The sequence below is a fragment of the Heterodontus francisci genome, chromosome 8, assembly GCF_036365525.1.
Source record: "Heterodontus francisci isolate sHetFra1 chromosome 8, sHetFra1.hap1, whole genome shotgun sequence".
Lineage (NCBI taxonomy): Eukaryota > Metazoa > Chordata > Chondrichthyes > Heterodontiformes > Heterodontidae > Heterodontus > Heterodontus francisci.
Window position 1 is genome coordinate 5,742,830 of NC_090378.1, and position 25,872 is coordinate 5,768,701.

The 25,872-nt window shown below is 47.8% G+C and overlaps 1 protein-coding gene across 6 annotated transcripts in view; it reads right to left on the reverse strand.

The window, feature by feature from the left end:
• Positions 1-25,872, reverse strand: part of slc44a5b (solute carrier family 44 member 5b) — a 371,713-nt gene that overhangs the window by 214,569 nt on the left and 131,272 nt on the right. For 5 of the 6 annotated variants that reach the window (XM_068036579.1, XM_068036575.1, XM_068036580.1 and 2 more), the window contains exon 1: positions 14,373-14,477. The exons of the other annotated variant lie outside the window; for it this stretch is intronic. In XM_068036579.1, the coding sequence (XP_067892680.1) occupies positions 14,373-14,409 (37 nt within the window). In that variant the 5' untranslated portion in view covers positions 14,410-14,477. Of the gene's footprint in view, positions 1-14,372; positions 14,478-25,872 lie in introns of those variants that run through there. 6 annotated transcript variants of the gene reach the window in all.

Below are 25,872 nucleotides of genomic sequence, written 5' to 3' on the forward strand. Positions count from 1 at the left end.
TTCCTTTTCTGTGTACACAACACAGCAGGAGCATGCTACAGAGAGAAATGAGACAGGCACAGCGTGCAGTGCGGCTCCTTTGTCTCGACGATCATTCGGCTTGTGAATATTCACCTTGGACCACAAACCCATCGCAGGAGTGAGTAATCATTGCTGGAGCTCGCTGGTGCCCAGCTCCAGTTTAATACTGCTTGTATTGTCAGAATATATCATTCTGACATGGCATAATTCCAAACTCTCTGTCAAAAATGCAAAGGAAGAACTTGCATTTCTATAGTGCCTTTCACAACCTCAGAATCTCCCAAAGCACTTTATAGTCAACAAAGTGCTATGTTAGCAGTGTAGTCACTGTTGCAATGTTGCAAACACAGCAGCCAATTTGCACACAGCAAGCTCCCATATAAAGTAATGGGAGAATGACCAGTTAATGTGTTTTTGTGATGTTGATGAAAAGAACGCCACTGCTCTTCCTTACAATAGTGCAATTGGATCATTCATATCCACCTGAGAGGACAGATGGAGCCTTGAATTACCGTCTCATCCAAAAGATGGAGAACGATATTGATATAAGCTGCTACTGTTAACAAGCTTCTAATATTCCCTTCTTGCTCCCTAAACAGTGACAGACTTGTACCCCCCAGTACTGTACCCAGTGTTATACAGTGACAGACTTGTACCCACCAGTACTGAACCCAGTGTTATACAGTGACAGACTTGTACCCACCAGTACTGTACCCAGTGTTATACAGTGACAGACTTGTACCCCCCAGTACTGTACCCAGTGTTATACAGTGACAGACCTGTCCCCACCAGTACTGTACCCAGTGTTATACAGTGACAGACCTGTACCCCCCAGTACTGTACCCAGTGTTATACAGTGACAGACTTGTACCCCCCAGTACTGTACCCAGTGTTATACAGTGACAGACTTGTACCCCCCAGTACTGTACCCAGTGTTATACAGTGACAGACCTGTCCCCACCAGTACTGTACCCAGAGTTATACAGTGACAGACTTGTACCCCCCAGTACTGTACCCAGTGTTATACAGTGACAGACTTGTACCCCCCAGTACTGTACCCAGTGTTATACAGTGACAGACTTGTACCCCCCAGTACTGTACCCAGTGTTATACAGTGACAGACCTGTCCCCACCAGTACTGTACCCCAGTGTTATACAGTGACAGACCTGTCCCCACCAGTACTGTACCCCAGTGTTATACAGTGACAGACCTGTCCCCACCAGTACTGTACCCCAGTGTTATAGTGACAGCCCTGTCCCCACTAGTACTGTACCCAGTGTTATACAGTGACAGACTTGTACCCCCCAGTACTGTACCCAGTGTTATACAGTGACAGACCTGTCCCCACCAGTACTGTACCCCAGTGTTATAGTGACAGCCCTGTCCCCACTAGTACTGTACCCAGTGTTATACAGTGACAGACCTGTCCCCACCAGTACTGTACCCCAGTGTTATAGTGACAGCCCTGTCCCCACTAGTACTGTACCCAGTGTTATACAGTGACAGACCTGTACCCACCATACTGTACCCCAGTGTTATAGTGACAGACTTGTACCCACCAGTACTGTACCCAGTGTTATACAGTGACAGACCTGTACCCACCATACTGTACCCCAGTGTTATAGTGACAGACTTGTACCCACCAGCACTGTACCCCAGTGTTATATTGACAGACTTGTACCCACCAGTACTGTACCCCAGTGTTATACAGTGACAGACCTGTACCCACCATACTGTACCCCAGTGTTAGTGACAGCCCTGTCCCCACCAGTACTGTACCCAGTGTTATACAGTGACAGACCTGTACCCACCAGTACTGTACCCGTGTTATACAGTGACAGACCTGTACCCACCATACTGTACCCAGTGTTATACAGTGACAGACCTGTACCCACCATACTGTACCCCAGTGTTATAGTGACAGACTTGTACCCACCAGTACTGTACCCAGTGTTATACAGTGACAGACCTGTACCCACCATACTGTACCCCAGTGTTATAGTGACAGACTTGTACCCACCAGTACTGAACCCAGTGTTATACAGTGACAGACTTGTACCCACCAGTACTGTACCCAGTGTTATACAGTGACAGACCTGTACCCACCAGTACTGTACCCAGTGTTATACAGTGACAGACCTGTACCCACCATACTGTACCCCAGTGTTATAGTGACAGACTTGTACCCACCAGTACTGTACCCAGTGTTATACAGTGACAGACCTGTACCCACCATACTGTACCCCAGTGTTATAGTGACAGACTTGTACCCACCAGCACTGTACCCCAGTGTTATATTGACAGACTTGTACCCACCAGTACTGTACCCCAGTGTTATACAGTGACAGACCTGTACCCACCAGTACTGTACCCGTGTTATACAGTGACAGACCTGTCCCCACCAGTACTGTACCCAGTGTTATACAGTGACAGACCTGTACCCACCAGTACTGTACCCGTGTTATACAGTGACAGACCTGTCCCCACCAGTACTGTACCCCAGTGTTATACAGTGACAGACCTGTTCCCACCAGTACTGTACCCTAGTGTTATACAGAGACAGACCTGTACCCACCAGTACTGTACCCCAGTGCTATACAGTAACAGACCTGTACCCACCAGTACTGTACCCTAGTGTGATACAGAGACAGACCTGTTCCCACCAGTACTGTACCCGTGTTACACAGTGACAGACCTGTCCCCACCAGTACTGTACCCCAGTGTAATAGAGTGACAGACCTGTTCCCACCAGTACTGTACCCGTGTTACACAGTGACAGACCTGTCCCCACCAGTACTGTACCCAGTGTTATACAGTGACAGATCTGTACCCACCAGTACTGTACCCCAGTGTTATACAGTGACAGACCTGTACCCACCAGTACTGTACCCCAGTGTTATACAGTGACAGACCTGTCCCCACCAGTAATGTACCCCAGTGTTATACAGTGACAGACCTGTTCCCACCAGTACTGTACCCCAGTGTGATACAGAGACAGACCTGCCCCCACCAGTACTGTACCCCAGTGTTATACAGTGACAGACCTGTTCCCACCAGTACTGTACCCCAGTGTTATACAGTGACAGACCTGTACCCACCAGTACTGTACCCCAGTGTGATACAGAGACAGACCTGCCCCCACCAGTACTGTACCCCAGTGTGATACAGTGACAGACCTGTTCCCACCAGTACTGTACCCGTGTTATAAAGTGACAGACCTGTCCCCACCGGTACTGTCTCCCAGTGTTATACAGTGACAGACCTGTCCCCACCAGTACTGTATCCAGTGTTATACAGTGACAGACCTGTTCCCACCAATACTGTACCCCAGTGTTATACAGTGACAGACCTGTACCCACCATACTGTACCCCAGTGTTATAGTGACAGCCCTGTCCCCACCAGTACTGTACCCAGTGTTATACAGTGACAGACCTGTCCCCACCAGTACTGTATCCAGTGTTATACAGTGACAGACCAGTACCCACCATACTGTACCCCAGTGTTATAGTGACAGCCCTGTCCCCACCAGTACTGTACCCAGTGTTATAGTGACAGCCCTGTCCCCACCAGTACTGTACCCAGTGTTATACAGTGACAGAACTGTACCCACCAGTACTGTACCCCAGTGTTATAGTGACAGACGTGTCCCCACCAGTACTGTATCCAGTGTTATACAGTGACAGACCTGTACCCACCAATACTGTACCCCAGTGTTATACAGTGACAGACCTGTACCCACCATACTGTACCCCAGTGTTATAGTGACAGCCCTGTCCCCACCAGTACTGTACCCGTGTTATACAGTGACAGACCTGTCCCCACTGGTACTGTCTCCCAGCGTTATACAGTGACAGACCTGTCCCCACCAGTACTGTACCCAGTGTTATACAGTGACAGACCTGTCCCCACCAGTACTGTACCCCAGTGTTATACAGTGACAGACCTGTACCCACCAGTACTGTACCCCAGTGTTATACAGTGACAGACCTGTCCCCACCGGTACTGTCTCCCAGTGTTATACAGTGACAGAGCTGTCCCCACCAGTACTGTACCCCAGTGTTATACAGTGACAGACCTGTTCCCACCAGTACTGTACCCCAGTGTGATACAGAGACAGACCTGCCCCCACCAGTACTGTACCCCAGTGTTATACAGTGACAGACCTGTTCCCACCAGTACTGTACCCCAGTGTTATACAGTGACAGACCTGTACCCACCAGTACTGTACCCCAGTGTGATACAGAGACAGACCTGCCCCCACCAGTACTGTACCCCAGTGTGATACAGTGACAGACCTGTTCCCACCAGTACTGTACCCGTGTTATAAAGTGACAGACCTGTCCCCACCGGTACTGTCTCCCAGTGTTATACAGTGACAGACCTGTCCCCACCAGTACTGTATCCAGTGTTATACAGTGACAGACCTGTTCCCACCAATACTGTACCCCAGTGTTATACAGTGACAGACCTGTACCCACCATACTGTACCCCAGTGTTATAGTGACAGCCCTGTCCCCACCAGTACTGTACCCAGTGTTATACAGTGACAGACCTGTCCCCACCAGTACTGTATCCAGTGTTATACAGTGACAGACCAGTACCCACCATACTGTACCCCAGTGTTATAGTGACAGCCCTGTCCCCACCAGTACTGTACCCAGTGTTATAGTGACAGCCCTGTCCCCACCAGTACTGTACCCAGTGTTATACAGTGACAGAACTGTACCCACCAGTACTGTACCCCAGTGTTATAGTGACAGACGTGTCCCCACCAGTACTGTACCCCAGTGTTATACAGTGACAGACCTGTCCCCACCAGTACTGTACCCCAGTGTTATACAGTGACAGACCTGTACCCACCAGTACTGTACCCCAGTGTTATACAGTGACAGACCTGTACCCACCATACTGTACCCCAGTGTTATACAGTGACAGACCTGTACCCACAAGTACTGTACCCCAGTGTGATACAGTGACAGACCTGTCCCCACCAGTACTGTACCCGTGTTATACAGTGACAGACCTGTCCCCACCAGTATTGTACCCCAGTGTTATACAGTGACCGACCTGTCCTCACCGGTACTATCCTCCAGTGTGATACAGTGACAGACCTGTCCCCACCAGTACTGTACCCGTGTTATACAGTGACAGACCTGTCCCCACCAGTATTGTACCCCAGTGTTATACAGTGACCGACCTGTCCTCACCGGTACTATCCTCCAGTGTTATACAGTGACAGACCTGTCCCCACCCGTACTGTACCCCAGTGTTATACAGTGACAGACCTGTCCCCACCAGTACTGTACCCCAGTGTTATAGTGACAGACCTGTACCCACCAGTACTGTACCCCAGTGTGATACAGTGGCAGACCTGTTCCCATCAGTACTGTACCCGTGTTATACAATGACTGACCTATCCCCATCAGTAATGTACCCCAGTGTTTTAGTGATAGACCTGTCCCTATCAGTACTGTACCCCAGTGTTATACAGTGACAGACCTGTACCCACCAGTATTGTACCCCTGTGTTTTAGTGATAGACCTGTCCCTATCAGTACTGTACCCCAGTGTTATACAGTGACAGACCTGTCCCCACTAGTACTGTACCCCAGTGTTATACAGTGACAGACCAGTACCCAACAGTATTGTACCCCAGTGTTTTTTTTTCTTTTATTTAGATATACAGCACTGAAACAGGCCCTTCGGCCCACCGAGTCTGTGCCGATACACAACCACCCATTTATACTAACCCTACAGTAATCCCATATTCCCTACCTATACTGGAGCAATTTTCAACGGCGAATTTACCTATCACCTGCAAGTCTTTTGGATGTGGGAGGAAACCGGAGCACCCGGCGAAAACCCACACAGACACAGGGAGAACTTGCAAACTCCACACAGGCAGTACCCTGAATTGAACCCGGGTCGCTGGAGCTGTGAGGCTGCGGTGCTAACCACTGCGCCACTGTGTTATAGTGACAGACCTGTCCCCACCAGTACTGTACTCCAGTGGGATACAGTGACAGTTCTGTCCCCACCAGTACTGTTCCCCAGTGTTATACAGTGACAGACCTGTCCCCACCAGTACTGTACTCCAGTGGGATACAGTGACAGTTCTGTCCCCACCAGTACTGTTCCCCAGTGTTATACAGTGACAGACCTGTCCCCACCAGTACTGTACTCCAGTGGGATACAGTGACAGTTCTGTCCCCACCAGTACTGTTCCCCAGTGTTATACAGTGACAGACCTGTCCCCACCAGTACTGCACCTCAGTGTTATTGAGTGACAGACCTGTTCCCACCAGGACTGTACCCCAGTATTATACAGTGACAGAGCTGTCCCCACCAGTACTGTACCCCAGTGTTATACAGTGACAGACCTGTCCCCACTAGTACTGTACCCCAGTGTTATACAGTGACAGACCTGTTCCCACCAGTACTGTACCCCAGTGTTATACAGTGACAGACCTGTCCCCACTAGTACTGTACCCCAGTGTTATACAGTGATAGACCTGTCCCCACCAGTACTGAACCCCAGTGTTATACAGTGACAGACCTGTCCCCACTAGTACTGTACCCCAGTGTTATACAGTGACAGACCTGTCCCCACCAGTACCGAACCCCAGTGTTATACAGTGACAGACCTGTCCCCACCAGTACTGAACCCCAGTGTTATACAGTGACAGACCTGTCCCCACCAGTACAGAACCCCAGTGTTATACAGTGACAGACCTGTCCCCACCAGTACCGAACCCCAGTGTTATACAGTGACAGACCTATCCCCACCAGTACAGAACCCCAGTGTTATACAGTGACAGAACTGTCCCCACCAGTACAGAACCCCAGTGTTATACAGTGACAGACCTGTCCCCACCAGTACTGTACCCCAGTGTTATACAGTGACAGACCTGTCCCCACCAGTACTGTACCCCAGTGTTATACAGTGACAGAACTGTCCCCACCAGTACAGAACCCCAGTGTTATACAGTGACAGAGCTGTCCCCACCAGTACCGAACCCCAGTGTTATACAGTGACAGACCTGTCCCCACTAGTACTGTACCCCAGTGTTATACAGTGACAGACCTGTTCCCACCAGTACTGTACCCCAGTGTTATACAGTGACAGACCTGTCCCCACTAGTACTGTACCCCAGTGTTATACAGTGACAGACCAGTCCCCACCAGTACTGTACCCCAGTGTTATACAGTGACAGAGCTGACCCCACCAGTACTGTACCCCAGTGTTATATTGGAAGTATGACAGTGCAGCACTCCCTCAGGCTGTACTAGGAGTGTCAGCCAGGAGCAGGCCCGCGTACACAGAATCTGGATAAGAGTTATATTGGTCCGTTGTTTCCAACTTCATTAGCTAAAAGTCGAAAAATTCAAAATGGCAATTTGATTTTGATGCGCTTTATAGCGTGATGGATTCCTCAAAGCTGAGAGTTAATCCCTTGTCTGACTGATTGATGGAGGTTTCACTCTTATTTGTACCACAGTCTCCTTCCCCTCCCACTTCTTACCAATTCTCATTCACTATCATCCCTCTCCTTGTTAACCTACATTGGTTCCAGGTTAAGCAACATCTCAATATTAAAATGATCAATCTTGTCACCAAATTCCTCCATGACCTTTAACCCCCGTATCTCCGTAATCTCTCCAGCCTCGCAACCCTCTGAAATCTCTGTGCTGCTCCATTTCTGGCCACTTCAGCATAGCCAATTTTAATCTCTTCACCATTGGCAGCCGTGCCTTCAGCTGCCTGGGGCCCTAAGCTTTGGAATTCCCTCCCTAAACCTCTCTGTCTCTCTACCTCTCTCTCCTCCTTTAAGATGCTCCTTAAAACCTACACTTTGACCAAGCTTTAGGTCACCTGCCCTGATAAGGAAAATTCTGGGCACCGCACTTTAGAAAGGATGTCAAGATTTTGGAGAGGCTGCGGAGGAGATTTACTGGAATAGTTCCAGGCACAAAGAACTTCAGTTATGCGGAGAGACTGGAGAAGCTTCTTACAACAGAAAAGATTAAGGGGAGATTTAATAACGGTGCTCAAAATTATGAGGAATTTTGATTGCGTAAGTGAGGAAAAACTGTTTCCAGGGCGGCAGAGATGTGAATATCGCTGGCTAGGCCAGCATTTATTGTCCATCCCTAATTGCCCTTGAGAAGGTGGTGGTGAGCTGCCTTCTTGAACCGCTGCAGTCCATGTGGGGTAGGTACACCCACAGTGCTGTTAGGAAGGGAGTTCCAGGATTTTAACCCAGCGACATTGAAGGAACGGCGATATAGTTCCAAGTCAGGATGGTGTGGGACTTGGAGGGGAACTTGCAGGTGGTGGTGTTCCCATGCATTGCTGCCCTTGTCCTTCTGGTGGTAGAGGTCGCGGGTTTGAAAGGTGCTGTCTAAGGAGGCTTAGCGAATTGCTATAGTGCATCTTATGGATGGTACACAATGCCGCCAGTGTGCGCCGATCTTGGAGGGAGTAAATATTTAAGGTGGTGGATGGGGTGCCGATCAAGTGGGCTGCTTTGTCCTGGATGGTGTTGAGCTTCTCGAGTGTTGTTGGAGCTGCACCCATCCAGGCAAGTGGAGAGTATTCCATCACACTCCTGACTTGTGCCTTGTAGATGGTGGACAGGCTTTGGAGAGTCAGGAAGTGAGTTACTCACCACAGAATTCCCAACCTCTGACCTGCTCTTGTAGCCATGGTATTTATATGGCTATTCCAGTTCAGTTTCTCGTCAATGGTGACCCCCACGATGTTGATAGTTGGGGAATTCAGCGATGGTAATGCCATTGAACGTCAAGGGGAGATGGTTAGATTCTCTGTTATTGGAGATGGTCATTGCCTGGCACTGTGTGGTGTGAATGTTACTTGCCACTTATCAGCCCAAGCCTGGATATTGTCCAGGTCTTGCTGCATATGGACATGGACTGCTTCAGTATCTGAGGAGTCACGAATGGTGAACATTGTGCAATCACCAGCGAACATCCCCACTTCTGACCTTACAATGGAGGGAAGGTGAAGATGTTGGGGCTGAGGACACTATTCTGAGAAACTCCTGCAAGAATGTCCTGGAACTATGATTGACCTCCAACAACTATAGCCATCTTCCTTTGTGCTAAGTATGACTCCAACCAGGAGAATTTTCCCACGATTCCCATTGACGTCAATTTTACTCGGGCTCCACACTCAATCAAATGCTGCCTTGATATCAAGAGCAGTCACTCTCAGAAACTGGAGGAATTGGGATTGTTCTCCTTAGAACAGAGAAGGTTAAGAAGAGATTTGATAGAAGTGTTTAAAATGAGGAAGGGGTTTTGATAGAGTAAGTAAGGAGAAACTGTTTCCAGTGGCAGGAGGGTCAGTAACCAGAGGGACACAGGTAATTGTAAAAGAGTCAGAGGTGACACAAGGAAAAAAAAATTACAAAGTGAGTTGTTGTGATCTAGATTACATTGCCTGAAAGTGCGATAGAAGCTGAATCAATAATAACATTCAAAAGGAAGTTAATATAGACTTGAAGGGAAAAAGTTGCAGGGTCCTGCAGAAAGAGAAGGGGAGTGGGACTAATTGGATAGCTCTTTCAAAGAGCCAGCACAGGAATGATGGGCTGAATGGCTGCTTTCTATGCTGTATCATTCTATAATACCTCCTAATGTGACTTGGTGTCAAATTTTGTATGATAATCACTCCTGTAAATGCTTTGGGATGTTTTACTGCATTAAAGGTGCTATGTAAATGCAAGTTGTTTGCGTTGATGGGGGGTTGGGGTTAATTCCTCACAGGCTAAAATTACATTTTTTTCCTGATCCATCATCATTGGCTGTTTTTGTGATACTGTTGCTGTCACTCAACAAAAACAAACAACAGCCTGACGGAGAGGCATTCACTGTTCCACAATGGGCGTGTAGCCCAGTGACTGGCTCAGAATGCGAAGGGTTGAGGTTTGTTCTGATTTGCGTCCAGCTGAATCTCTGAAGGGAGCACAATGTCCCATGAGCTGTAGAACGGTGTCTAAACAACATCAACACTGAATATTCAAAGGAGTAAATCCCTCTCGCACCTGCCTCAGCCTCGTGAGGCTGCATTCTCATTGAAGTTGTGGTGAAGAGAGAGGGGGTTTGGGTGTGAAGTGGTTATATTATAGCACCGGTAGTCCAGAGAATGTTTCGCAGAATTATACTGAATTCACAGCACAGGAACAGGCCATTTGGCCCATTGGATCCGTGCTGGTGTTTATGCTCCACATGAGCCTCCTCCCACCCCCTCTTCATCTCCCCCTATCACCATAACCTTCTATTCCTTTCTCCCTCGTGTGTTTATCCAGCTTCCCCTTAAATGTATCGATACTATTCACCTCAACCACTCCCCGTGGTAGCGAGTTCCACATTCTCACCACTCTCTGGGTAAAGAAGTTTCTCCTGAATTCCCAATTGGATTTATTAGGGACTATCTTAAGGCCCCTTGTTATGAATTTGCTTATCAATAAAGACATGAGTTCAAATCCCACTGTGGCAGTTTGAGAATTTGAGTTCAATTGCAATAAATCGGAAAAAAAACAGATCTGCTCTCAGTCGAAGTGACCATGAAGCTGTTGGATTGCTGCTAAGAGCCCCATAAATGGTTCACTGACGTCCCTTTTAGGGAAGGAAACCTGCCGTCCTCACTTGCTCCGAGGTAATGTGACTCCAGCCCCCATGCCAATGTGCTTGACTCTTAACTGCCCTCTGAAGTGGAACCACTTCAAGGCGGCAGCTCACCACCACCTTCGAAGGGCAACTAGGGATGGGTAATAAATGCCGGCCTTGCCTGCGATGCCCACATCCCTGAGAATGATTTTTTTTAAACTGCCCCCTCCCCCCACGCACTGCCCACTGCCCACATTTAATTAAATGCCTGGAGTCACAAACACAACTTTGCCTGTCTGCAGTGGTGTCGAAGTCACCTTCACAGCTACAGGGAGCACAAATCTCAGGCTTGTGCAATTTTTCACTTGAAGTCAAAACAAGGTGAGTCAGCAACAACAGAAACTGATACACACTTACTGCAACAACGATGACTACTTGCATTTATATAGCACCTTTAACATTGTAAAACATTCCAAAGCACTGCACAGGAGCAATTATCAAACAAAATGTGACACCAAGTGTCATACTAGGCCCCCACCTGCCAAGAATGAGGCACATTAATTTTGTCATGAACATTGATTTTTAATTGTTGCCGGAGCAAGGAAATGACTTGTTAAACAGATCAGCCATGGCTGGAAAAGACATTTGCAAATTAACAGACAGTGCTTGGAAGGACAAAGGACCATTCCCTGACACATTCAACCCACAATGGATGTTGGTCATCGGACAGTGAGGGGGTGGAGAAATGCATTCCAGGGCCTGCTGGGGTGATGCAATCTACAGTGGCCAGGCAGGACTAGTTAGACCAGCTGGTCACATGACTAACTGGCTGTTCCAGGGCTTTCGTTTGAACTAGCCACAAAGAGCTTGAACTCAGAAAGACTGTTTGCTCCTGGACTGAGAAGATCTCTCTCCTGTCTGCTCCCATCTCTTTCTCACAAGCCTTTGAAATCACTGAAGACACATGAGCCCCAAGAGAGAAAAGTCTCCTACAGCGAACAAGGTTTAAGAAGAATATTGGGCCCCAACGAAAAGCAGGATTTACCTACAATCAAGGACTCTACAGTGAGCTCGAAGAACCATAACAAAAACCCTCTTCAGAGATTGCCTCAAACTTTTCCACTTTATTTCTTCTGCTCTGTTCTGTCTCTATCTGCATGTGTGTATCGCATATGCATGCTAGCATGGGTGCGTCGTGTATTCATAGGCATTAACTGAATTAGAGTTTGAGTTTAAGTTTAATAAACTTCATCCTTTCTTCTTTAAACCTAAGAAAGCCTGTGTGTGCTGGTTTCTTTGCCTTATAATTGGAAAGCGGTGAACAAGAATCCACCAAGGGGGAGATAAAAATCTCAGTGTGTTTAAAATTAAACCCTGTTACAGTAAGACCAGGTGAAGACTGAAAGGGAACCCTAGACACCTTTCTCATCTGGTTGTAACACCGAGCCACAGAAGGAGATTTTGATGAGACACATGGTTAAAGAGGTAGGTTTTAAGGAGCGTCTTAAAGGAGGAGAGAGAGGCGAAGAGGTTTAGGGAGGAAGTTTCAGAGCTTAGGGCCCAGTCAGCTGCAGAATGGCTGCCAATGGGGCAGTGATTAAAATCGAAGATTCACAAGAAGCCTGAATTAGAGGGGCGCAGTAAAATCAGAGGCTTGTGGGGTTGGTGGAGATTACAGAGATAGGGAGGGGCGTGGACATGGAGGGATTTGAATCCAAGAATGTGAACTTTGACCTGGGGCTGTTGGTGGACCGGAAGCCAGTGCAGACCAGCAAGCAGAGTGGGTGATGGGTGAGTGGAAGTTGGGACAAGTTAGAACACGGGGCAGCAGAGTTTTGGGGAGTTCAAGTTTATGGAGGGCAGAAGGTGTGAGTTTAATATCAATCTCAGGAAGATAGTAACTCTGACCAGCGACAACCAAGAGTAAATGGTGGAGTTTGGTCTTAGAAACCCACAAGCTTCTAACTCAAGTGGTGAGCATGTGACCAACTGAACTCAGCCCCATTCTTGTTAATTATTAACTGTTATTTCCAATTGCCTTCCTTATCTCTTTGTCAAAGCACAAACTGACTCAGTGTGTTTAACTTAAAGATATGTTATTTGCAGCAAGTTAGAAAAACAGGAAAGATATAAAAGGCTGGGGCTCTTTACTCTAGAAAAGGGAAGGCTGAGGGAGACCTGATAAAGGTCTTTCAAACTATCAGGGGATTTGATAGGGGGAAGAAACAAATGAGGCCAACGAGGAATTCTACTCCAGCCTTGATCGCTTGCTGTCCCATGTTCCCAAGGTAGACAAGCTGATCCTCGTTGGAGACTTCAATGCCAGAGTTGGGAGGGACACAAACCTTTGGAAAGGTGTGAGTGGCAAGGAGGATGTTGGAAGGGCTCACACCAACATAGCCCTTCTTCTGACGGAATGCCTTGAATACGGCCTGATTATAATGAACACTCTATTTTGTCAGAGAGACAAATACAAGACCTCCTGGCAGGACCCTCTCTCCAGGCATTGGTATTTGCTTGGCAATATCATCGTCCCAGTGAAGGACCACAAAGATGTCCACATCACCCATGCCACGAGAGGATCTGATGACAGCTGGACCGACCATCGCCTAATCCGAGCTACTATCTCCATAAACCCAGTCCAAAAACAGCAGCGGCAGCAGAGGCACTGCCCGCTGGAAAATCAATGTCGGTGGTCTCAAGGACTCTGCGAAGAAAGACCTACTCGGGCAGCCTCTTCCAAGCAACTTGGTGACGCTTAACGAGCAGGAACCACAGAATGTCCACGTTGCCTGGTCTGCCCTCAAAGCCACCATAATCAGCACTTGCGAAGATACTCTTGGTTTCTCAACCAGGAAACATCAAGACTGTTTTGACCAGAACAACCAAGAGATCCAGGAGCTACTAAATCGCAAGCGCAGACATTCCTGAACTGGAAGCATCACCAAAATTCGAGGGAGAGAAAACAGTTATAAAGACAATTGAAGGCCGAGGTTCAACAAAAAAACTGTGTCCTAAAGAATAGGGTAGACATAGAGAAGATCTGTGGGGGAGCCAGAACTAGGGGCCATCAATATAAGATAGTCACCAATAAATCCAATCGGGAATTCAGGAGAAACTTCTTTCCCCAGAGAGTGGTGAGAATGTGGAACTCGCTATCACAGGGAGTGGTTGAGGTGAATAGTATCGATACATTTAAGGGAAAGCTGGATAAACTCATGAGGGAGAAAGGAATAGAAGGATATGCTGATAGGGTGAGAGGAGGCTCATTTAAAGCATAAACACTGGCTTGGATCCATCGAGTCAAATGGCCTGTTTCTGTGCAGTAAATTCACAGAATCATAGAAACCATCAGCCTAGTAGCAGGCCATTCGGCCCATCATGCCTGTGCAGGCTCTTTGAAAGAACAGTCATGCTTAGTCCTCCAAACCTCCTTTTTGTCTGTAACCCTGTAAGTTCCTCGTCCTCAAGTACTTGTCCAACTCCCTTTTAAAATGATCTACATAAATGATTCTACGCAACTTTCATTCTGCATTCAATTAAAATTCTTCAAATGTTGCCGTACAGTCATTGCTGGTTGTAAGTAAATAGTGACTGCTCTGTCAAGGTAGCAGTAAGGTAAGTGAGAGAGGTGCAGAGACAGGGAGGGGTGAGGGCAGAAAGAGAACGGAGCCACGGTTATAATCTTCTCCTGCCGTAAGGAATCTGAGTAACTTACCGTGCTTGCCATAGTATGATCCCTCCTCCTGGACCATAGTGCAAGACTTATTATTAGCAGCACTGCTCAAACCAACTAACTGGCATCTCACTTCCTGAAACACTGTGCTCTGTTCAAAAACAGGTTAATGTTTAAACAGAGAGGGAGGGAGGGAGGGAGGGAGGGAGAGCTGCTGACATGTGACCTGGAGTGTTTACTGCTGAATTCTTGGTACTGGGACATGATTAACATTACAAGGCAGCCCTTGAATTTATTTAGTAACTCCTCACAGAGTCAAGGGGTGGGGAGCAGTGGGGAGGTGGCCCGTGGAAAATGCAAGACCTGTACATTTCAATGCTTGAAAGCCGAGAAGGTATGTAGTAACATAATATTCTGCCCAGTGGAATTTGTGCTCTGCCCCTGCCTCAGCTTCTGTGCTGCTGAAACCCTCCTCCATGCCTTCGCCCTCTCCAAACTTGACTATTTCACTGTTCTCCTGGCTGGTTTCCCAATTTCCACACTCCGTAAACCTGATCTCAACCAGAGCTCTCCTGCCTGTGACCTAATTCACACCGAGTCCCGTTGCCCTATCACCCCTGTTCTCGTTGACCCACTGCAGGGATAGAGCAGGGAATTAGACTGACTGGATTGCTCTCCAGAGAGCCAGCATGAACTGAATGGGGAGAATGGCCTCTGGTGCTGTAATGACTCTATAAATATTGACCAGGACACCAGGAAAAACTCCCCTGGTTTTCTTCCGATAGTGCTGTGGGATATTTTATATCCAGTTGATAGGGTAGACGAGGCCTCGGTTTAATGTCTCATCCACAAAGCAGTGCCCCTGACTATGCAGCAGTCCCTCAGTGCTGCACTGAAGTGAAGGTAGTTCTGTCCACTATTCTCTGTGTAACTAAGACACACCCTCCCCCCTCTTCCCGGTACCCTGTAACAGCTGTGTGAAGCAATGTGGGATTGGAAACACTCAGGCCAGAATCTGATCTGCTTGGGAATTCACTGCGTGGGAGAGCATGGGAGTGAAATAACTTTGACATTTACAGTTCACTTTATTTTAAGAAATAAACAAGTTCTTTTAGAAATACCAAACCGGACAAAAAAGGCCTTGACCAGTGTTCACCGCCCAACACAGTGGCCAGTGATGTATCCTCCCCATCGCAACTCAATAAATGTGGTGTAAATCCCAGGGCTGTCTTCACTCCAGAACACAATGGAATTTCTGCAAAGTCTTGGTTGCAGCTCTGTCTGGAGGGGTTACAGTTTGTTGTCCAGCTGAAGGCACGGCCGCTGATCGTGGAGCAATGAAAATCAGAATGTGCATGAGGTCAGAACTGGAGAAGCGCAGAAATCTCAGAGGGTTGTGGGAATGGAGGAGATTACAGAGATAGGGAGGGACAAGGCCGAGGAGGGATTTGAAGACACAGATGAGAATTTATGAAGTGAAACATTGCCAGACTGGGAGCCTAATGAAAGGTCACAGACCTGAAAAACCTTTTACATTTCTAATATTTGTCAGTTCTGATGAAGGGTCACTGACCTGAAACGTTAATTCTGCTTCTCTCTCCACAGATGCTGCCAGACCTGCTCAGTATTTCCAGCATTTCTTGTTTTTATTCCTGAAAGGTTAACTCTGTTTCTCCCTACACAGATGCTACCAGATCTGCCGAGTATTTCCAGTATTTTCTGTTCTCATTACCAGTTGCTGTATAAAAAAGATTTTCCTCACATCCCCCCTGCATCTCTTGCCCAAAACCTTCAATCTGTATCCCCCCTAGTCCTTGTACCATCAGCTGATGGGAACTGCTTTTCTTTGTCTAACTTATCGAAACCTGTCATAATCTTGTATACCTCTATCAAATCTCCCCTCAATCTCCTTTGCTCCAGGGAGAACAACCCCAGCTTCTCCAACCTAACCCTGTAACTAAAATCCCTCATCCCTGGAACCATTCTGGTAAATCTCCTCTGCACCCTCTCAAAGACGCTATATAAATGCAAGTTTTTTCTTTCTATCTTTTTCTACGTTTATTCTCTTCCCTGCTAAGGGACCAATTTCAGCAGCTGTGTGCTGGTCACAATGATAGAACTAGTGTGGAACACTCAACAAAAAGCAAACCCTCAAGCATCAGCTGGCGAGTTTGGAGAAATTCCCTTGTGTTTTAGTTTTTTTTTAGATTTAGAGATACAGCACTGAAACAGGCCCTTCGGCCCACCGAGTCTGTGCCAACCATCAACCACCCATTTATACTAATCCAACACTAATTCCATATTCCTACCACATCCCCACCTGTCTCTATATTTCCCTACCACCTACCTATACTAGGGGCAATTTATAATGGCCAATTTACCTATCAACCTGCAAGTCTTTGGCATGCGGGAGGAAACCGGAGCACCCGGAGGAAACCCACGCAGACACAGGGAGAACTTGCAAACTCCACACAGGCAGTACCCAGAATTGAACCCGGGTCACTGGAGCTGTGAGGCTGCGGTGCTAACCACTGCGCCGTCACTGTGTTCTGAGGTGATGGAAGCCCTGGGGTTAATGTCACATTTAGAATGATGCGACGTCGAGGGGATGAGTTCCTTAACTCATCCTCGGGATGTGAGCATCACTGGCCAGGCCAGCATTAATCGCCCGTGCCTAATTGCCCTCGAGAAGGTGATGGTGAGTTGCCTTCTTGAGCCACTGCAGTCCATGTGGGGTAGGTACACCCAGAGCGCTGGATTTTAAGAGCCCGCCTCCAGGAAATGGCAGCCCGCACGCCGCAGAGCCGTCGCGATCCCGCACGCCGTGACTCATTTAAATAGCCAGGACAGCTCACCGCCCTCCCCCAATCAATCACATGGAGGGGCCGGGCTGTCCGACTCCAGCAATGGTGTCTGCTGCCTGTGCACAGGTGCTAGCACCATTTGTAAACGGCATCCGGCCCTGCTGGCACTTTTACATTTTTAAAGAGGTATTTCGCCCCCCCACCCCCAACAAAATTTAATGAATAAAATGGTAACGCCTCTTCCCCACCTCCCAATACAAAATACTGTATTTGCCTTTTCCCCAGCAAAACACTTACCTTTTAAGTCTGACCTAGCCCCGCCCCCAGTTTCTATAAAGTTGAAAGTTCACCTCTTCCCACCATCCCCGACACTGATGATGCTTAGTTGACCCCGTCCCTCACCCCGCAGTAAAAATCTTAACTCCTCCCCCCTCCCCACCAGTGTCACACCTGCTTTCCCCAGGCGGGGAATTGAAGGCTCGGGATTGCCAGCCTCTGATCCGAAGATCGCGGTGGGTTCGGAAGATTGCTGCTAATCCTACTTATATTTATTCATCTCCTTGATTTGCATGTTTAGATTCAGTTCCTGTCTCCCAGTGGCGGGGGGAGGGGGGTGGTGCCGCCACAGAGCCTCACCGCCGCTGGAAGGATCGGGCGGGTCCTCCCAGCATCGGTCTCTGTGGTGGACCTCTTCCAGAAGCATCTGATGGTTGTGGTTGTTGGAGGTCAATCATCTGAGCTCCAGGACATCACTGCAGGAGTTCCTCAGGGTAGTGTCCTAGGCCTAACCGTCTTCAGCTGCTTCATCAATGATCTTCCTTCAATCATAAGGTCAGAAGTTGGGATGTTCGCTGATGATTGCACAATGTTCAGAACCATTCGTGACTCCTCAGATACTGAAGCAGTCCGTGTAGAAATGCAGCAAGACCTGGACAATATCCAGGCTTGGGCTGATAAGTGGCAAGTAACATTCGCGCCACACAAGTGCCAGGCAATAACCATCTCCAACAAGAGAGAACCTAACCATCTCCCCTTGACATTCAATGGCATTACCATTGCTGAAACCCCCACTATCAACATCCTAGGGCTACCATTGACCAGAAACTGAACTGGAGTAGCCATATAAATACTGTGGCTGTAACAGCAGGTCAGAGGCAAGGAATCCTGTGGCAACTAACTCACCTCCTGACTCCCCAAAGCCTGGCCACCATCTACAAGGCACAAATCAGGAGTGTGATGGAATACTCTCCACTTGCCTGGATGGGTGCAGCTCCAACAACACTCAAGAAGCTCGACACCATCTAGGACAAAGCAGCCCACTTGATTGGCACCCGATCTACAAACATTCACTCCCTCCACCACCGACGCACAGTGGCAGCAGTGTTTACTTAAACAGCACCTTCTAACCCCATGACCTCTACCAACTAGAAGGACAAGGGCAGCAAATGCATGGGAACACCACCACCTGCAAGTTCCCCTCCAAGTCACACACCATCCTGACTTGGAACTATATCGTTGTTCCTTCACTGTCGCTGGGTCAAAATCCTGGAACTCCCTTCGTAACAGCACTGTGGATGTACCTACCCCACATGGACTGCAGCGGTTCAAGAAGGCAGCTCACCACCACCTTTTCAAGGGCAATTAGGGATGGGCAATAGATGCTGGCCTGGCCAGCGATGCCCACATCCCATGAATGAATAAAAAAAAATCACACTCCTGACTTGGTTACAAAGCACATTGAGATGTACAAACGTCATGGAAAGCACTATATAAATGCAGGTCTTCCTCTTTTTCTTTTTGTACTTTGTGGATTGGCTTTGGGAAGTCAGGAAGTGAGAATACCCAGCCTCTGACCTTCTCTATTAGCCATTGCTTTTGCATGGTTGGTTTAGTTGAGTTTTTGGTCAATGGTGATCTCCAGGGTGTTGATGGTGGGGGTTTCAATGATTTTTCCTTTTCAAACTGGTTTCATACACTGGGAACAAACAGATTTGAATATCTCTTCCTAGTGACAGGAATGTGGTCCAGTTTTGTACCCAGTGATGCACTGTTAGCTGATATTGCCCACCAGTATTTAGAGAACAGTGCCAGCCAATAGGTCATCATGTACACAGGCTGTAAATGGAGCCAGGAGTTGTCGATTTGCATCAACCCAATTACCACTGTCACATTTTCATGCATTTCGACAGAACAGAAATTACGTCTCTGAACTCAGAAGATAAGCTGCTCTTGTTTATTTTTGCTCATTACATTTGAAATACTGAGAGAAAACAGATAATTACAACAGGCAGAGCAACATATCTTATTAACTTCTTTATTCCATTTCGGTTACAGATCCTGCCTTTTGAATTGAGTTTTTACTCGTTATGTTGGTGAAGGTTCCTTTCTGGGCAATTAAAATGCAGCCCAGATCTCCCTGACATGCTCTGTTTGTCATCTTAAAAAATGGAAAGACTTGCAATTTATAGTGTTTTTCATGACCTCAGCACATTCCAAAGTGCTTTACATCCAATGAAATACTATAATAATGTAGGAAACACAGCAGTCAATTTGTGCACAGCAAGATCCCTCTGTTAATGACCACCATTCACGGTCATGCTTTCAGCTGCCTTGGCCCTAAGCTCAGCTATTCCCTCCTTAAACCTCTCCACCTCTCACTCTCCTTCTAAAACACTCAAAGCCAACTGTTTGATCAAGCTTTTGGTCACCTTCCCAAATATCTCCTTATGTGTCTCAGTATCAAATGTTATTTGATAACACTCCTGTCAAATGCACTGCAGCACATTACAATATAGAAGGAGTGAGACAGGTTGTTGTTCTAATCTGTTTCAGCAATGAAGGATAAGCATTGTCCAGGCCACTCGGGAAATCTCCCCGATCTTCTTTGAAACAGTGTCATGGGATCTTTTACATTCACCTGAGAGGGCAGACGGGACCTCAGTTGCTGAAAGATGGCACCTCTGACAGTGCAGTGCTCCTTCAGTACTGCACTTGGAAGTATTGGCCTAGAGGTTGCGGTCAAGTCTCTGGAATGGAAATTGAAACCACCACCGTTGTCTCAGGTGCTAGAGTCCGACCTACTGAGCCATGGCTGGGTTCTCCAACTAGCACTCGTATGCAAGGTCATCCATTTGGTCAGATCTAAGGAAGGATGGATAATGGCTGATGTGTGAAAGGGAAAGGAAATGGCATACTGCTACTCTGTAGGGATATCATTCCGAGGGTCATTTCCCATCCAGGGACAATTAGAGGGAGGTTCCTCTGCATTCAGCTGCACTGTAACACAGGTGGGTGCCTGAAACGGAAACTGTTCCATTCCTCAGCACTAAAAACCCTCTCCTTGATGAGCCCCAAAACTATTATTTTAGAACAGCAAGCTGAAGCGTTAACCCGTGCTGTCCTCATGGCAATGCTGTCAGATCTATTGGGTATTTCCATCATTCATTTCTTGCCCAATTTCTGATTTCTAAAAAATCATTCTGAGGATCTGAGTGTTGCATTACCCATCTCTAATTGACCTTGAGACGGTGGTGGTGAGCTGCCTTCTTGAACCACTACAGTCCATTTGGGGTAGATACACCCACAGTGCTGTTAGGAAGGGAGTTCCAGGATTTTGACCCAGCGACAGTGAAGGAACGGCGATATATTTCCAAGTCAGGATGATGTGTGGCTTGGAGGGGAACTTGCAGGTGGTGGTGTTCCCATGCATTTGCTGCCCATGTCCTTCTAGGTGGTAGAGGTTGCGGGTTTGGAAGGTGCTGTCTGAGGAGCCTTGGTGAGTTGCTGCAGTGCATCTTGTAGATGGTACACACTGCTGCCACTGTGCGTCGGTGGTGGAGGGAGTGAATGTTTGTGGATGGAGTGCCAATCAAGTGGGCTGCTTTGTCCTGGATGGCTTTAAGCACCTGCTTTTGAAAAGAAAGAGTTAAGCATGTAATCTCCAAGCAGATCCCACTAGCCAGACTCCCATTAATTCCTCTTATGAGTTGGTCAACCATGATTCAGATTCTTTGCTTCTGTTTGATGCAATTCGTTGCAGAAGAGCTCATCTCCTCAGGGAAACTGCCCTTTTCCCATAAAGTTCGAATTACATATAATTTCTTTGATAACTATAAATTGTTCAGGTGGCAACGCTGGAGGCAGAGTAAAGGAACACAATTCATTCACCTTCCCACATTTTCTCTTTATCATTTAATCTTGAGATTTACTTTGAGGGCAAGACTAAAGTGCAAGGTACTGCTTTAATTTATACATTGTGTACAAAATGATTGCTTATAAAGTGATGAGGTAATGCTTCTTGTTGCATCATTCCATCCAGCCAAGAAAAGATTTACACCATTCATTTATTTTTCGTGTAGAGTAAATGCTACCCCATTGAATTCCTGTCCAGTGATGTCAGCTTTAATAGCATCACAAGAGATGTGGGTTAGTAAAGTCATTACATTGCCAGCAATGACACTCTCACCTCTGAAAAAGACAGTCCTGGATTCAAGTCTAACCCGAGATTCCAAATCAACAAGCCCTATGCAGAACTGAGGGACTGCCACATTGGAGGGTCAGTACAGAGGGAGTGCTGCACTGGAGGCTCAGTACTGAGGGAGTGCTGCACTGTCAGAGGGGCAGTACTGAGGGAGTGCTGCACTGTCAGAGGGGCAGTACTGAGGGAGTGCTGCACTGTCAGAGGGGCAGTACTGAGGGAGTGCTGCACTGCCGGAGGCTCAGTACTGAGGGGTGCTGCACTGTCAGAGGGTCAGTACTGAGGGAGTGCTGCACTGTCAGAGGGGCAGTACTGAGGGAGTGCTGCACTGTCAGAGGGGCAGTACTGAGGGAGCGCTGCACTGTCAGAGGGTCAGTACTGAGGGAGTGCTGCACTGTCAGAGGGGCAGTACTGAGGGAGTGCTGCACTGTCAGAGGGGCAGTACTGAGGGAGTGCTGCACTGCCGGAGGCTCAGTACTGAGGGAGTGCTGCACTGTCGGAGGGGCAGTACTCAGGGAGTGCTGCACTGTCAGAGGGTCAGTACTGAGGGAGTGCTGCACTGTCAGAGGGGCAGTACTGAGGGAGTGCTGCACTATCGGAGGGTCAGTACTGAGGGGTGCTGCACTGTCAGAGGGTCAGCACTGAGGGAGTGTTGCACTGTCAGAGGCTCAGTACTGAGGGGTGCTGCACTGTCAGAGGTGCCATCCTTTGTAGGAGATATTAAACCGAGGCTCTCACAGGTAGACGTGAAAGTTCCCACGATATGAATCAAAGAAACGCAGCGGAGTTCTCCTGGTATACTGGCCAATGTCCATTTCTTACACAGCATCACCAAAAACACATTATCTGGTCACTGTCAAATCACTGTTTATGGGATCATGCAGTGCACAGATTGGTTGCCAAAATTCCTACATTTACAACAATGACTACACATCAAAAATGTACGTCATTGGCTGTAAGGTGCTTTGGAATGTCCTGGCATTATAATAGGTGCTATAGAAATGCATGTCAGTCTTTCTTCTATCAGTGAGGCTAAATTTATTACAAGCTTTGAAAAAAAACTCTTACGAGATATTCTAAAAATTATACAATGGAATCATTCATTACGTCTCTTAAAGTTGGCATGTTCACTGTTTCAGAAGCACTGGGGAGCCATTTCTGACCTTGCATAGCCTCAGTTTAACTTATACTCGATACTAATTGTTTCTGGTGACAGGAGGGTTGGTAACCAGAGGGCACAGATTTAAGGTGATTGGCAAAAGAACTAGAAGGTGAGATGAGGTCAGTTTTTTACACAGTGAGTTGTTGTGATCTGGAATTCGCTGCCTGAAAGGGCGGTGGAAGCAGATTCAATAATAACTTTCAAAAGGGAATTGGGTAAATACTTAAAAAGGAGAAAAAAATTGCAGGGCTATGGGGAAAGAGCAGAGCAGTGGGACTAATTGAATAGTTCTTTCAAAGAGCCAGCACAGGCACGATGGGCTGAATGGTCTCCCTCTGTGCTGTAAGAGTCTATTATGGGCTGGATTTTACCTTAGGCGGACGGAAATTCGCCACGAACATAACAGTCAGCGGCAAACCCGCTTCCGCCTAGCCCGGGGATCTGTCCCGTATTTTATAGGTCCCCGGGCTTTAACTGTCCCAAGGCAGGACTTCCACCCACTTGAGAGAGGAGGTTCCACCTCAGTGAGCTGCTGGCCAATCAGTGGGTCGACAGCTCTTCGTCCAGCAGTGTCACAGGGAGCGGTGGCCAATGCTGGGACTGCAGCCCAGCCGATGCCATGGAGCCTGGGCATGAGGTAAGCTGGGCTTGCCTCACCAGGGGGATTGGTCCTGCCCTGGTGAGGCTGGAGTGGTCGTTTGGGGGGGGGGGGCGCCTTGAGTCCCGGGGGGTGGGTTAGGAGGCGAGGAGGGCCCTCAATCAGGCACCCTGTGCCTGACTGCCATAGGCCTCCCCCCACCACCACCCCAGGGTGCAGAAAGACCTGCAGCTATTGCTGGGCGGCCTTTCACGTCCCCAGAAGGCCTGCTTGCCATGGGTAAAATACCTGTGGAGGCGGGTGAGGGCCCTTAAGTGGCCGTTAAGTGGCCCCCCGCCCGACCGACCGCCGTAAAGTTGACTGGAGGCAGAAGCGGAGTGGGTAGGCCTCCTGGAGCCTCCTGCTCAATTTTACGCCACCCCCTTGCCATCATCCGACCCGCTGAGGCGGCATTAAATTCAGCCCTATGATCGTCAGGGGTTGAGTTAAGCAGCTTGATGTAAATGTCTATCACATTATATGAGGTTTAGTCACATTTCTTGCACTCTTAGTTTAATTACCAAGTCAGAACAGGCTTACTTTATATTATGTCATGATTCCACTCACAGATGGGGTATGGGACAAGTCAACAGAGACAGCTGTCAGTTTGGCTACAGCCCACTCCACAAAGTGGGTAACAAATAAAGAACTGATTAAGGACAAGTAAAATGTTAGGATGTCTTCAGATCAGCTATCAGACAATGAAAAAAAATCTGCCAAAGTTCCCACCCCTAAAACAACAATAACTTATATTTATATAGTGTCTTTAACATAATAAAATGTTCCAAGGCACTTCACAGGAGCATTATTAAGCAAAGTATGGCACTGAGCCACAAAAGGAGATATGTCAGATGACTAAAAGCTTGGACAAAGAGGTCGGCTTTAAGGAGTGTCAGGTGAAGAGGCGGAGAGGTGTAAGGAGGGAATTCCAGAGCTTGGGGCCTAGGCAACTGAAGGCACGGCCACCAATGGTGGAGTGATTAAAATCAGGGATGCACAAGACGCCAGAATCAGAGGAACGCAGATATTTTGGAGGGTTGTGGAGCTGGAGGAGATTACAGAGATAGGGAGGGGCGAGGCCATGGAGAGATGAGAAGAAAGATGGGAACTTTGAAATCAAGATGTTGCTTGACTGGGAGCCAATGTAGAGCACAGTGGGTGACAGGGGAACGGGACTTGGTGTGAGTTATGAATCGGGCAGCAGAGTTTTGGATGATCTCAAGTTTATGGAGAGTAGAATGTGGGAGACCGGCCAGGAGTGCATTGGAATAGTCGTCTAGAGGTAACAAAGACATGAATGAGAGTTTCAGCAGCAGATGAGCTGAGGCAGGGGCGAAGTCAGGCGATGTTACGGAGGTGGAAATAGGCGGTCTTAGTGATGGCACGGATATAAGGTCAGAAGCTCATCTCGGGGTCAAATGTGACACCAAGGATGTGAACAGACTGGCTTAATCTCAAACTGTTACCAGAGAGAGGGATGGAGTCAGTAGCTAGGGAACCGAGCTTGGAGCAGGAACTGAAAACAATGGCTTCAGTCTTCCTAATAGTTAATTGGAGGACATTTCTGCCAATCCAGCACTGGATTTCGGATAAGCTGTCTGATAATTTAGCAACAGTGGAGGAGTCACGAGAGGTGGTGGTGAGGTAGAGCTGGGTGTCGTCACTGTACATGTGAAAACTAGCACTGTGCTTTTGGATAATGTTAACGAGGAGCAGAATGTCGATGAGAAATAGGAGGGGGCCAAGGATAGATTCTTGGGGGACACCAGAGGTAGCAGTGAGGGAGCAGGAGGAATAGCCATTGTAAATTATTCTCTGGCTATGATTAGATCGATTCGAATGGAATTAGTAGTATATTTCACGTTCAGGACATCCCAAGGTGCTTTACAGCCAATGAGGTTCTTTTCGAAGTGTTGTCAATGTTGTAATGTAGGAAATGAGGCAGCCAATTTGTGCACAGCAAGCTCCCATAAACAGCAATGAAATAAGGAGCTGTGGTGGAGTCAAGTGATTTTGGTGTCTGTGTACATCCATCACACCAAACTAGTGAACAAGTACAGGAAGGAATCAAAAAGGCAAATGGGGGTGTTTGCCTTTATCTCAAGCGGGTTAAAATACAAGGGGAGGAAGTTATGCTTCATTTGCATAGAGCCTTGGTCAGACCCCATCTGGATTCTGTGTTCATTTTCTGACCTACATTACCTGCTGGCTGACAACACCTCAAACCTAAAATTCTCATCCTTGTCTTCAAATCTTTCCAGAGCCGCACAGTGGCGCAGTGGTTAGCACCGCAGCCTCACAGCTCCAGCGACCCGGGTTCAATTCTGGGTACTGCCTGTGTGGAGTTTGCAAGTTCTCCCTGTGTCTGCGTGGGTTTCCTCCGGGTGCTCCGGTTTCCTCCCACATGCCAAAGACTTGCAGGTGATAGGTAAATTGGCCATTATAAATTGCCCCTCGTATAG